The sequence below is a fragment of the Electrona antarctica genome (assembly GCF_951216825.1).
Source record: "Electrona antarctica genome assembly, chromosome: 7".
NCBI lineage: Eukaryota > Metazoa > Chordata > Actinopteri > Myctophiformes > Myctophidae > Electrona > Electrona antarctica.
This window is the reverse complement of record NC_136812.1, coordinates 14093517-14109273: the sequence shown is the minus strand read 5'-3', so window position 1 is coordinate 14109273 and position 15757 is coordinate 14093517. Positions and strand designations below refer to the sequence as shown.

At 43.7% G+C, this 15757-nt stretch overlaps 1 protein-coding gene across 1 annotated transcript; it reads right to left on the bottom strand.

Moving 5' to 3' along the window:
- Positions 1-4959: 4959 nt before the first annotated feature.
- Positions 4960-5880, bottom strand: LOC306926128 (lactosylceramide 1,3-N-acetyl-beta-D-glucosaminyltransferase A-like; the record flags this gene model as incomplete). The annotated part of the gene is made up of 1 exon (XM_079505388.1): positions 4960-5880. One exon carries the CDS (start codon positions 5878-5880, stop codon positions 4960-4962), a length of 921 nt encoding a protein of 306 aa, XP_079361514.1.
- Positions 5881-15757: the final 9877 nt, after the last annotated feature.

Sequence of the window (15757 nt, the reverse complement as noted above, 5' to 3'; positions counted from 1 at the left end):
GTCATTAAACGTAAAGTAAATTGGCTGCCCCAGCCCGTAGGATTATGTGCAGTGACAAATATTACTCTACCTGCCCAGCTTCCCTCCCCCGAACATGGGCCAATTGTGTTCGTATCTATAGACACTCGATGCCGTGGTGGATTCAAATGTACCACTGCGCCACCCAAGCAGTGTTTTTAAAGTGAGGTCCAAGGACCCTCAGGTGTCCTTGAGGAGCTCCAGGGGGTAAATGTAAATACAATTAGAGAATGTATGAGAATTGCAATTTTGGTGAGTTTCGCTGCATATCTCCATACCTATAGTAGCCTGGAACTCACCTATGCTTTTTATGACATACTGTAGGCAGCTCCCGGCAGGATCCGCCGGGAGAAACTATGCGCAGCTGCGCGACATGAGACTAATTACTTAGAGCGACAGAGAGAGAGAGGAGTGTGTGTGTACATGTGTGCGTGTGTGTGTCAATTTAACAAAGGTGCAGACGATCAGAAATCAGCAGAGAGTGAGCGATGTTTGCGCTACTCTATGCCGAATTGAAGTGGACTCGGACCCAGACTTTTTTTTCCTCCCTGGAAATAAAAACGTCTGGGTTTCCGAGGCTATACCTATAGCAATGAAAGGAAACAAACAAATGACAATAACATAACAATAAAACTATGCTTGGACTAAGGGTTTTAGAGGTAAAATAAATCAAATGGCAACTCCAGTGATTGAAAAGGTGGTGAAGGTTCCCCTCCAACGTACAACATATTCTGTAACGATCTTCATTTACTTCTTCTATGATTCTCCTGCAGAGAGCACCATGACTCCCTTGAAGTCACATCTCTTCCTTTGATGACTCACAAGTCACAACCATAAAAAAGATCTTTCTCCCTTATAACACTGATTCATCTGGTAGAAATAGGAGAGAGCCATAGCTGGCTGCTTTTATTTGACCACGGACTGAAGCACAGTTTCTCCTTGAATACACTTAAACGACCTTTCGCACACTAGCTGTGCTCCTTATGGAGATACATTTTTATTCTAAAGAATTATTCTACATCAATAATAAAAGAATACGCCCGCAATGCCTGGAGAAGGTCATCAGTGACCGACCGTGCAGTTCGGCAGTGTGCAGGCGTATTCTTGTATTATTTATGTGCACTTGTTTGCCTATATGCACCTGCTCTTAAGCTCTTAAGCTTTTATTAGGTGTGAGAACGTTTTTCTCTATTCAAAAGAATTGTAAATGGTTAAAGTAGGCAACATTTACAAGAACTGTAACTGAAAGACCAGACAAGAATAACCATGTCCAAATAATAATAATAATAATAATAGTTCCACTGTCTTACAGGCTACTGTTTGTTGCTGCATGTTTAACGTTGAGCTCCAAATGTCAAGCCCTGAACTTTCCTCACAGCAAAGTAATTTTAGGATGTCTTTAAAAGTCCCGTTTCTGTCCAGGTTGATGTTCTAGTCTAAACTATGACCAGCATCCGCATTGCCAACCTGTGTAACCTCTCCTGGAACAAGTCGTCTTTATGAGCTTTATTTTACTGAAGCATCACGTGACACACCAAACAATATTCTCTCTTCTTTCTTTTTTTTACTACTATTTAAAGCAAAATTAGAAAGTATAAAAATAGAAATCAAGCTGTTTTATGACTCACAATTTCTATATAAGGTTTTCCACAAATAAGAGTTTTTGTTAATCCACCAAATGTTACCAAATGTTCCTGTGTTCCCCTCTTGTTGGCAGCCTTGAGCATAAATTACATTTAACAACATTTGTATGTAGTTTTAGACTAGACCATCCGTGAAATTCAGGTCGAGATCCGATTGGTTCCGAAGATTTTCTTTTAATGACTCACACAAACTTTTTTTTGTCTTCAGTTCACCCTTTCCCTGATTTTTGAATTCAAGTACACGCTTTACCCATCTACAACATTTTGCTTAGACAATATTGACATCAAAAGTCCAGTGTGTATGCTAATTTCTTCATATTGGCATACAGTAAATAATATTATCAGCATAACAGCAAATAAGTATTGATTTGTATTCAGTAACCAATGGGCTAGTGACACCCAGCAGATCAGCAAGTACACAGTACACATTAAGTTGTTTATGTTTTGTCATTAAACGTAAAGTAAAATAAATTCTTCCAGTTTGCACTTTCTCTCACATGCCCTCTGTAGTACATCTACAGTAGTATTTGCAAAACACTAACATGGACCTGTGGACCCCCTTGAAAACGAGATCATTCATCTCAAGGGTTATTCCCAGGCCTCATGTGAATATCATGGTCAATAATAACACCTGAGTGCAGGCAGGAGTAACGTACTGCAGATCATCTTGGCATCACTTCATACCCATCATGGATGATTTATTAAGCTGCGCTTCACGCAATGCTTTTGGTTGTACATGTTCCTCTCTGGTTAGGACCATGTGTTACAGAAACATTCCCATGCTCTTCAACTGGGAGAACTACAGCTGTGTTCATCACTGAAGGGGAATGACGTTTGAGAGAATCATTGTGTTACAATATGGATATTTATTGACTTTCCTTTCTGACATCAAAGAATAGTTGGGTTGCAGTCAACTAGGGATGCACCGAAAATTCGGCCACCGAAAATATTCGGCCGAAAATGGCTAAAAATGCATTTTCGGCCTATTCGGTTTCGGCTCAAATAGGCCGAAGAAATATCACCGAATAGTCAAAACTAGAGCCCGACCGATCCTACAGTCCATCCTGCACATATCACTCTCTCGGTCCTGCACCGCTGTACTGGAGAAGTATATCACACTGTCGGTTGCGCAGCGCAACTCCCCCCCACACACACACACACAACATAGAGTATATAAAAGGATAGAGACTGATCTGGCGCGAAGCTACGCCCCCTCCGCTATTCATGTCAGTGGAAGTTGCTCAGTGGCGTTTTGAAGCACCCGGAAGGACCGTCTCAAAACGTCTACTTCCGCATTTGCCAACCAAATTTTGGTTGGCAAATGCGGAAGTGCAACCGAGTGCTCAATGTTGAAGCCCAGCTGCACAGGGTTTCCCGGTCATGAATCCACGGGTCCGCCTGTAGTCCCTCCTCTTACCACTAGGGCCCAGTGCTTCAACGTTGGAGTGCCTCACTGGCCCCTTGACACACACACACGACACACCTCTCTACACTACAGAGTGTGAGAGAGAGAGAGGGGGGGGGGGGGGGGGGGGAGAGAGAGAGCGCGCGCGCAAACTCCTTACTCCTCGATTGTCTTACTAACTGTTGTCTCAAATTGACCAGAAAAACTATAATCCTTGTGTGAGTGAGTGTCCTTGTTCCAAATTGATTGGAAGTCATGTGCATATTGGTTGCCAGCAGGCACGTGGCAGCAGCAGCTAAGACGGTGACCCTGTACATTTCACCCTAAAACTTGACCGCATAGGCAGGCAATCAAGACCATTAATTAAATAGAACTGCACTCTGTCGAGTGCCTACTTGCTTGTTGCACACAAGTAGGCCATAAATGGCCTACTAGTGCGCAAGCAGAGCGTGCAAGTGCTGTAGACCGCTATAAACTTTCAAATCTTAGTCTCACATATTGAATTATTAGATTTAGCTATTTGCTACGTACCTTGCTTCTGAAGGAAAAAAAGTAGTATTTTTAAGTATGGTAAAATCATCGTTACGTCACCGTCAACTATACCATGGCATTGGTATATATATTCATCACGTCATATGCTCATATGTCCATATATGTGTACATGTCTATATGTATGTATATGTAGTTTTCTGAGTGGTTGGTGGTATAATGTGATCGGCTGGGTGGTTTGATGCGTATGTACTTGACACTGAAACGTATCATCATTACGTCACCATCGTCAACCAATTATACCCTGGCATTGGTACATAATCTTCATCACGATTCACGGAAAACATACCTGCACGGTCAGCTTCCGTATGTCCGTATGACATCATATCACGTGCATTCTAAGGGACATTGGTACATATCTTCATCACGTCATGGGACATATGCTTCGTAGCATGACAAAAACACACCTGCACGGTCAGCTTGGGGCCAGCATATGACGCATATGTGCTGGCCCCAAACACGCGCATCGTAGCACCTGACTGAAAACATGACTTGCACGCTCTGCTTGCGCAAGTATACCATTAAGTGGTACAGTGTTCCTGGTGAGAAACAACAATTACTAACTTCATCATATAATGTGGAATTGTGTTGTGAGGAATGTCGTTTGGTCTTACCGAGCACCACACACCAGCCTGCCTCCCCGGGAGTCTCTCTGAGGGAAATGAGGAGGACAGAGGCTTTTATACTGCCTGGGCGTTGCCCTGCAGGTGGCGTTGATTTGGTCCATGAAGAGGTAATTAGGTATGTAGCGTCCTTCCAGGATCAGGCCGAGTTGACAGTGCTTCACTCCGCCTCCTTTTTCCCTCTCTCTCTCCGGGTTGGTCTACCCGTGGCGTGCGGTCCCGGACAGAGACGCCCCAATACATACATACATACATACATACACTGTATATCTAGGTGTGCCCTGGGACTTTTAGGCTATGAAAAGTGTGCCCTGGCAGAAACACTTGGGAAACACTGCTCTAGTCTAGTCTAGACCCCCTAGTGGTGAAAAATAAAACGCCCGGGAAGTCTAAACTGACTGAAGTCTGTCTCATTTCTCTCCAAAAGCCCTTGAATATGATTAAGTATTACTGTCATTACACCATAACTGTAACTTTCACTAACCCTCGTATTATTCCCAGAATTAAAAAAAAAATCACACCCGTGTGAACTGAGTGGTGTAAGGTCTTATATAGACTGATCAACTGTGGTCTGACGTAATGAAATCACACCCGTGTGAACTGGGTGACCATAGCAACCATGCTCATTTTTTGGTACGAACAGACACGTAAACTAACAAAGCCAGTTGTAGGAGTGGTTTACACCACTCAAAAAAAGGGGGGGGGGGGGGGGGGGGGGGCGTCAAGCCACGTGATCCTGTGGCTTGACGCCCACGAGGTAGGCGCAGGCGCCCATGACAACGTCATCCATGTGGATGGAAGCGTTGAGGGTCAGCGAGGCCTGGTAGATCTTCTCCACCACGTCCCGGGACACCACATACCCGGAGCCAAGCGTGAAGTCAGGGTAGGTTGGCCATGGGTACGTTTCCATGGGCATGTAGTACTTGCTGTTCTTGTCTCGGTTGGGCTTCTCCCCGCTTCTCACGCGGCCGACCCACAGGTCGGTGACGTTCCTCCGGGCCGCGTCCCGCAGGTAGTCAACCAGGTTGGGCGTGTGGACCAGCGTGTCGTCGTCGCCCGTCATGACGAAACGGGCGTGGCCGCAGCGCTGGCGCGCCCAGCGAAACTGCATGAGTACCTTCAGCGTCAAGTTGCGGAACGTGTCTGCAAAGTCCTGCTGGATGAGGTCACCATGGAGGCGGTCCTCGGCCTCCAGCGCCTCCTGGACGTCCCGCTGGATCTGCTGATGACCCGACATCATGGGCGCTCCCAGTGCGAACAGCACCTTGATCGTGACTCCCTTGGAGTGCCGGATGTACGTCTCATTGCCCCAGGTGGCCCTGATGGCGGCTCGCCGGTCGGCGTGCTTCGTAGGGCTCTTGACGAAGATGAGGAGGTCAACGTCCTGTTCGGAACACTTGTCGGGGTGATCCAGAAGATAGCTGTAGTTACTGAAGCGTTGAGCCTCCTGGCGCGTGACGGTGAACGCCTTTCTGAGGAAGGAAAAGGGGTCATTCGTTTCGGGGACATCCGGGACGTCTAGCTGACTTGTCCCCTTCCACAAGCACCAGATGATCAGAGCCGCCGCCATGGAGGCGATCAGCAGGAGAACCGTGGCGGACAGCAGCACGTAGAAGCTCTTACTTCTACCACGGAGAGTCATCCTGAACATCTCACCTCTATCTGCTCTTCGGGAAGAGTTAGAGATAGAGGTGAGATGTTCAGGACCATATTCATCAGCATTCATCAGTGCTCAGCTCCAGCCCACTGCGACTCACCGGTCCAAGAGATGGGTCGAATGCGGACTGCAGAGAAAAATGTCACTGACCGCGGTAACGTGTATGACTAATCACACGACTTTGACTTTGACTTTGAAAAGTGCGGATGATGGGATGACACTGACACTGTTCAGCCTGTGATGTAGTGATGTGACATCGTGACATGTGACATGTGACATCGTGGTCTCCGCTGTGACGTAGTGACGTCACAGCGTGGTGATGTATCTGCATAATATTCCACCAAGGCTGCTTGTTGTTATTTGACTGTGGCTCAGGAGGTTGTGCAGGTTGTCCAATGATTCGTGGGTTGGTGGTTCGAATCCCGGCTCCTCCTGTCTACATGTGGGCAAGACACTGAACCACACATTGCCTCCAATGAGTCGGTCGGTGTGAGCTCGCCACCATTGGTGTGTGAATGTGGGAAGTGAGGACGCTGGTGTTGACTGTTTGCCGCTTCACCTCCCAATGTATGAATGAATGAACATTGTAAAGCGCTTTGAGTAGGCACGTAGTGCATAGAAAAGCGCTATAACATGCACTCCACTCCATTGCACTCCACTGTTAGGTTGTATTCTACATTTAATTTAGTGCAGTTTCCATTTTCCTTTCAAGACAAAAGTGTGTAAACACCAACATTGAAGACAAAAGTGAGGACAAAATAATGAGATGATGTAACTGCACTCCCTTGTGGGGGGGGGGGGGGGGGGTTGGGGGGGACACGTGTCGAATTTGAAGTCGGTGGGGCTAACGGTTCTTGAGTTACTTGGATTACAGACGTACACATGTGTACACACACAGAGACTTGGTGCATTTATAGATAGATATAGTCCTACTAGACCCCAGCAAATTACATCTGGCCACAAAAGATCACAGGTTATCTATGCCATTGTCTGTTGCGCTTTGCTCGATCTATGCTCTGTGATCAACATGGTTCACCTCCAGTCTAGGAAAAGAAAAATCACACCCGTGTGAAGTGAGTGGTGCAACTCCGTGTGGGGGTCCCCGGGGGGTCCCCGGAAATTCCAGGCAGCGCATCTCCGGCCGATAGGTGAGAACGGGTTTTCCGACATGCTAATGAAAACAAAGGTGGCTTGCATGCTGTGGTTTGCTACTAACATAAATTTGCATGCACACGGGCTGCCCAAAGTAGGCTATCTTTTGTTGTTTTTCTTGTTTTTTCGCCACCTCTCTTCGAAGTTAGACTGGGCAAGCTCTAAACTGACTGGGCCTCTGGACCCTATGCCGTGATCTCACACACACACACACACACACACACACACACACACACTCTGTCATTTTGACCATTTCGGACGTGGGGAGGCTCGCCGGCTCTGCTTGCACACAAGTATGTATGGCCTACTTGTGTGCAAGCAGAGCGTGCAAGTGCTGTAGACCGCTATAAACTTTCAAATCTTAGTCTCACATATTGAATTATTAGATTTAGCTATTTGCTACGTACCTTGCTTCTGAAGGAAAAAAAGTAGTATTTTTAAGTATGGTAAAATCATCGTTACGTCACCATCAACTATACCATGGCATTGGTACATATATTCATCACGTCATATGCTCATATGTCCATATATGTGTACATGTCTATATGTATGTATATGTAGTTTTCTGAGTGGTTGGTGGTATAATGTGATCGGCTGGGTGGTTTGATGCGTATGTACTTGACACTGAAATGTATCATCATTACGTCACCATCGTCAACCAATTATACCCTGGCATTGGTACATAATCTTCATCACGATTCACGGAAAACATACCTGCACGGTCAGCTTCCGTATGTCCGTATGACATCATATCACGTGCATTCTAAGGGACATTGGTACATATCTTCATCACGTCATGGGACATATGCTTCGTAGCATGACAAAAACACACCTGCACGGTCAGCTTGGGGCCAGCATATGACGTCATAACATGTGCTGGCCCCAAACACGCGCATCGTAGCACCTGACTGAAAACATGACTTGCACGCTCTGCTTGCGCAAGTAATGACAGCTGTGAGCCTGTGTGTGACTGTCACTGTGTGTGCGGCAGGCTAATCCTTCCTTATAGTGAGGGACTACAGGGAGCAGGGACAACTATTATATTTTACATCCTCAACATTGAGGTGTGCTAATACTAAAGATTATAATATAAATATTATTATTATTATTATTATTATTTATTTTTAACATTGAAAACCTATTTACATCACTGACTTCAGGGGTACATAATAATAATAATAATTAACCAATTAACCATAGTATTAACAGGTTACCATTTCTATAAGGTTTACAGGTTAAACCACAAAAAACCCTCATTGAATTTAAATGTATAAAAGGCATTTGTACATTATTTGCTATTTAGAGATATGGGCCCTCATTTATCAACCGTGCGTACGCCAAAATATGGGTGTACGCCGAAATTACCGCAATTTTCGGCATTTACGATTTGCGCCAAAGCTTGAATTTGAACTTGAGCCAGGACAAAAATCACGTCTGGTCGGGAGCTGTCGTACGCTTTGTCCTCACCTGTTTTTCTGTCGTAGAACAGCGGAGCAGCATTGTCTGAACTGCTGACACGCTGTCACAGGCATCTAAACATATGTTTTCACTCCTAAAATGTTAATATAAAACTGTATGTATATACATATAAAAAAAAGAAAAAGAGAGATTTCCAACTTTACAAGTAATTAAAATCGCGCAATTAAAAACAATATAACATGTTTACAATATATTAGTTTGTGCTTAATCAAACAGTGCTTTACTGGCCTTGTTATGCGAGCGCACTTGTGAGATCATTTGGGAGCGCATCGCATGCGGCATGAGCATGACATCAGATGCCTATAGAATCACTGTGATTTTTTTTTTTTTTTAAAAGGCACATGGACTGCACGCCTTTATTTCCAAGTGACAATGACAATCATACAGCTTGCCTATTTGCAATTGTAGCAGGCTATAGGCGTAAGGGGCTTAATCATTCACCATTTAAATAAGCGCTTTGACAGTTCAGAAAAAAGCGAGATCATTTTCGGGGGTCGGGAGGACGGGGTCGCGGCGTGCGTCGCCAGCCCAGCACATACCAGCACATGCAAACCTTCATCCATATGTTTATGATTCATTCATCAATGATCAAATCACTCCATAAACGTTGATTATGACTGCCTTGACGACATGGTATAGCCTATCTCTCATGCAGGCATCACTCACCCACAGGACTTATCACAGCAGTGCGCAGTCTCACTGATCGCCTTCTCCGTGCACTGCGCACGAATGGGTAAAACTATTATAGGCCTACAAACGTATTCCATTCATGGCGATGTGATGTGTCATGTAGCCTTGAGGTGCGTGCGTGCGTGCGTGGACATGACAGAAAGGCAAGCGAGGTGAGAGGGAAACAGACAGGGTAGGAGGCCTACAGCTTTATTTAATTCATGCATGTGTTCGTTCTTTATTTATTTAAGATACAACACACCAGTTAGTTGGGCTTGCAAGTTGCGCGTGTGTGTGTGTGTGTGTGTATGAGAGAGGGGGGTGAGGCGGGCAGCAAGTTTTTCCTGTATCCATGGTTTCCAGGTCGTATTGCAGTTGTTCATGTCGCAAAAACGAGGGCGAGGCTTGATTTCATAGGGCGTGCCAGATTGATTTCAGCCGTCACATTTATTACTGCTAGGAATGAAATTAGGAAGGATCAGCTGTCTGCGATCACTTTGTAAATGCCGACCCGACGTGGGTGTACTACGAAACCTACACTCGAATTTGGGGGAGATTTTACACTCAATTGATAAATGAGGGCCATGCTGTGTATTTCAGCCTTGTGTATTTCAGCCACAACAAACAATATTAATAGTATGACTGCTCTATTATTTGACGCCTATCCTACATACAACAACAAAAATCACACCTGTGTGAAGTGAGGGGCGCTAATATATTAAAGTCTAACTCATGTTGATTAGGTGATGTAATGGTGATTATGATGTAACATGTCAGACACTATGACATAAAATTGTCAATGAGAATTAAATCTTTTTGTAGGACGGAAATCTACACTAATAGCTGAATATAGGAGGGCATATATTTATTTCATATATATATTTTGAAAGAAATGCCTTATGTGCCAAAACATTTTATTTAAATGTATTCAATGTATTCTATTGTTAACTTGAATTAAAAAAAACGTATTTAAGTTTAGAAGTTTTTAAAATGTATTTTTTATTATTTTAATTGATTACTAAACATCGGTCCAAAACATCGGCATCGTATCGGCATCGGTGGTGTAGGTCTCCATTGTCTGGAATTTTAATGTATGCAATGAATTCATTCAAAAGTGCTGAATAAATGTTTTATGGACCCATAAGTGTTTATTATTTAAGTTAGGTTTTGCCATAATCATGTATTTTGCCATAATCAGGTAGCTTTACAACAAAGATGTATTCGGCTATTCGGTATTCGGTTTTCGGCCAACTGTTTCCTATATTCGGTATTCGGTTTCGGCCAAGAATTTCCCTTTCGGTGCATCCCTACAGTCAACCCTGAAGTATTACGGCTCATTTATACTTAAATGTGGTTGTGGGCGGGATGCACACACAGATTAAACACACCAACGGACTGACATGTGGAAACGACGGACATGCGGTGGAACATGCGCTGCTCCCATGCTTATGCGGTTAGGTAAGGGTTTGAGGTAGGTTGTCAGTCTAATGACATGCAGATAGACCAATAGTATGTCTAAACTATAGCCTGTACCTGTTGTGGGCCAGTGTTGCATCCTAAAGAATAGCATATCTACAAGCTCACAAGTGCGTGACTTGTACAAATCACCCTTTAATGAACCAGAGATGGATCAATACAATATGAGGGACTGACCTCTAAATATGGCCTCTGTAGAAGGGCAAGGTTTATGCTGATAAGCTGTATTGATACCAGGAGTAGAGAGGGAAATTGCTTTCACAAAGCTTAGCATACATTCATGATCTCATCCTTTCCTCTCATCTCACAAGGACAAGAGACTGGTAAAGAACTACAGATGAAAGTATCTATAGCGGTGGGACTTCCAATGTATGTATTCTACCCGGGAAGCTGTCTTTTTTACCAGTTGCCATGCCCTTGGAAAGCAAACAACTCTGCATAGCATCAACGTAACATCAACCTAACATCAATGTAAGTTGGTTATCAACATAACATCAACATAAATCGACCTAACTTCAACGTATCTTCAACGTAACTTCAACGTAATTTCAACCTAACATCAACCTAACATTGCATCAATGTAACATCAATGTAATTTCAACCTAACGTCAACATAACTTCAATTCAATTCAATTAAAGTGTCAATTCACAACACGTTGTCTCCTTATACTTTACATGTAGAGAAGAGACCCGGCAGTCCCACGCTGAGCAATTTTTCAACGGTGGCAAAGAACAACTCCCCTTTAACTGGAAGATACGTCAGGCAGACCCAGGCTCTGGTGAGCGCCGAGCGGCCATCTGCCTCGACCATGTAAAAGGGGAAAAAAAGGGACAGAGAAGGAGAGACAGAGGGAGATCTTCATGCTCCATGGAGAGGCCCGGTCCGCAATCACACTCTTGATCTGCATAATAACAGTCCATGAAACTGCAAAGTGGGATAAACTCTGATGTTGAGTTAGTGGCAGGCCTTATTGGAACGTGAGTCCATACAGTGTTTACAATCGCACTGATGGGACATGAACCCACACAACCTCCTTCATTCTGAGAAGAGAGTGTGTGTGAAAAAAGGTGGTGTCATCCCATCCATTCCCACCCGGCCACTCTACCCCTGAGCCACTGCCGCCATCATCAAAGTAACTTCAGCCTAACATTATATCAACGTAATATCAACGTAACTTCAACCTGACATTATATCAACGTAATATCAACGTAATATCAACGTAACTTCAACCTGACATTATATCAACGTAATATCAACGTAACTTCAACCTCTTCAGCCTGACATTATATCAACGTAATATCAACGTAACTTCAACCTGACATTATATCAACGTAATATCAACGTAATATCAACGTAACTTCAACCTAACATTATATCAACGTAATATCAACGTAACTTCAACCTCTTCAGCCTGACATTATATCAACGTAATATCAACGTAACTTCAACCTAACATTATATCAATGTAATATCAACGTAACTTCAACGTAACTTCAGCCTAACATTATATCAACGTAATATCAACGTAACTTCAACCTAACATTATATCAACGTAATATCAACGTAACTTCAACCTCTTCAGCCTGACATTATATCAACGTAATATCAACGTAACTTCAACCTGACATTATATCAACGTAATATCAACGTAATATCAACGTAACTTCAACCTGACATTATATCAATGTAATATCAACGTAACTTCAACCTCTTCAGCCTGACATTATATCAACGTAACATCACTGTAACTTCAACCTGACATTATATCAACGTAATATCAACGTAATATCAACGTAACTTCAACCTAACATTATATCAACGTAATATCAACGTAACTTCAACCTAACATTATATCAACGTAATATCAACGTAATATCAACGTAACTTCAACCTAACATTATATCAACGTAATATCAACGTAACTTCAACCTCTTCAGCCTGACATTATATCAACGTAATATCAACGTAACTTCAACCTGACATTATATCAACGTAATATCAACGTAATATCAACGTAACTTCAACCTAACATTATATCAACGTAATATCAACGTAACTTCCACCTAACCTCAACCTAACATTACATCACTGTAACATCACTGTAACTTCAACCTTCAACTGAACTGAACTTATGACCACACAATTAAATGTACTTTCTTCTTGTGGTGCAGATGGTAACAGAGAGGAGTGCACCACAAGTACTTTACACCTACTACGTACAAATGGTATTGTGTTGTTTGTTATGCCACCGCATTCCAAAAATAGCAGTATGAATGAATGGGGCTTAAGCGAGTTCAGACTTGCTAGCAGAGTTCATTCTGACACTGACACAGAGAAGGGATTTCATACCCTCTACTTAACCCCTGCTCTGGTGGCTGTGTGTGTGTGTGTGTGTGTGTGTGTGTGTGTGTGTGTGTGTGTGTGTGTGTGTGTGTGTGTGTGTGTGTGTGTGTGTGTGTGTGTGTGTGTGTGTGTGTGTGTGTGTGTGAGCGTTTTAATGCAATGTGAAGGGTCGTCCCCAAGGCGGAATCCCTAGAAGTTACACATTGTGATAAAAGCATAAACATGTATGCCCTTTCACCCATATCTTCATCTCTGCTTCCCTTGGGGGTGAACATACGCACACACGCGCGTGTTCCACACATATGCACAAAAAGACCGTACTCACACACAAGTACATTCCCAAACACACACGCATAATATGCAATGGTAATGGTAACATGCGTGCACACACACACACACACACACACACACACACACACACACACACACACACACACACACACACACACACACACACACACACACACACACACACACACACACTGTTCCCCAAGCTCACTGGACACAAGCCCATCCACGATCAGGTCTGTCTGTCTGTTACAGCTGCATCTGATCAGTATCTGTCAGTCATGGTCTGCTATTGTTACACTTGTTCAGGAGTGTACAATATTGATTAGAAACATAAACTGTAAGACACTCTATGACTCTCTGTATCGCTCAGACTGTCATAACCCACCCACTCTAATGCAACAGACAGACACGCACACACGCACGCACGCACGCACGCACGCACGCACGCACGCACACGCACATGCACGCACGCACGCACGCACACGTGCACACATGCACATGCATTTACTTGCACACACACACGTGCGCACACACATGCACGCACACATGCACATGTGCACATGCATTTACACACACACACACACACACACACACACACACACGCACTTACACACATACATTTATACACTGCCAACGAGGCGCAGTGGTGGAAAGTAACTAAGTACATTTACTCAAGTACTATACATCTCAGAGGCAAATACTGTAGTTTACTCTACATTTACAAAACTTTAGTTACTAATACTTATTATAGTGTCTTTACAAAACACATTATTATGACTTCTTGAGGACACACTAGTGACTGCACCTGTTTCATATTTGCATCTGTGACGTTTTACTGTGGTTCAAATGTTTGTTATTGTATGTATTGTGTTTTATATGCTGTGATCCGGTTGTCCTTGATGGGCTTCTCTGAAAAAGAAAGAAAGATTACAAAACCTGCATTTAGTGCAGTGAGGTGCGAGAAATATTTCAATACAGGAGTATTTTCAATGTTGTGCTATTGATACTTAACTGAGTGAGTGAGTGAGTGAGTGAGTGAGTGAGTGAGTGAGTGAGTGAGTGAGTGAGTCGGTCCCAGGCTTACTCATCTGCGAAGAGAAAAGCCTGCGTAGTAGTGAGTAGTGAGTAACAAATGTGAGTACTTCTTCCATCACTGACTGATACGTAGGTAGGTGATACGGGTCATTGTGTGCGTCTGGGTCATATAGGTAATCTCATTCAATGGAGACACCATCCCTCAGATTCACCTCCAGACATTATTGACTTGAACAACAGAGGAGACTCTGTCATTTGGCACTGTCGACTGACGCTCTGTCAATGTGACATGTTTTAGCATTAGGTTTTTCAACAAGGTTTAACCGCTTAAACCATCCTTTCATCCACACTCTCAATCTCTGCCAAAAGATAGCCGATCTACAAGCTCATGTTTTGATCCTGTAGATCGGCTATTTTTGTTCCACCCAGAATAGGTATGCTGGCCTCCAGCACCCATGCTCCGGAAAATGTTCGCAAGAGAATACGATGCAAGAGAATACGACGGTGTAATGCGAAAATCTAACCATGCACAAGCTCAAGAATGGAATAGAGTAGTCCTGCCTGTAGCGCATATAAGCGTAATGTATGTCTCCTCAGCCAAGGACCAAAGGTGACCTGCTGCTCACCTTTGGCTGAGCAGCAGATGTCTGGTTTCCCCAGGTTCAAAACCATGGATGGTACAAATAGGGGCAGAAAAGATCTCCATATCCCAACTTGTTGTGTTTTTTGGGGGTAATTAACGCCCTTCTTGATCACAGAGCGTTACACAAAATCATCCAAAGTAGCCGATCCACAAGCTTGTAGATCTGCAACTTTTGCTATTTTTTTCATTTGAATCCTGAAAAGTCACAGTTTTTGGACCTTTATTTAACCTTTATTTAACCAGACATAATGCGCTTTCCACCAGACGGAGACGATATGCGATAATTTACGTTTTATTTTTCTCACATTTTCACTCTTTTCTTTTATATTTCTCTGGTATCCTTTCTTCCTTTTTCATCTCTTTCTCTCTCCCTCTCTCTCCCTCTCTCTCTCTCTCTCTCTCTCTCTCTCTCTCTCTGTGTGCGTGGGTGTGTGTTCGCTCGGCTCCTAATCCTCTGAAGCGGTGTGTGTGTGTGTGTGTGTGTGTGTGTGTGTGTGTGTGTGTGTTGTGTGTGTGTGTGTGTGTGTGTGTGTGTGTGTGTGTGTGTGTGTGTGTGTGTGTGTGTGTGTGTGTGTGTGTGTGTGTGTGTGTGTGTGTGTGTGTGTGTGTGTGTGTGTGTGTGTGTGTGTGTGTGTGCACAGTGTGTGGGAGAGATGATGACCACCGTGTTGTCGTATGTGGAGATCAAATCCATACGGACGTATCTCTCTCACGGATTACTTTACGGAAGACATGCATATCTGTGTGTACACTGTACATACATTGCAGGCAGT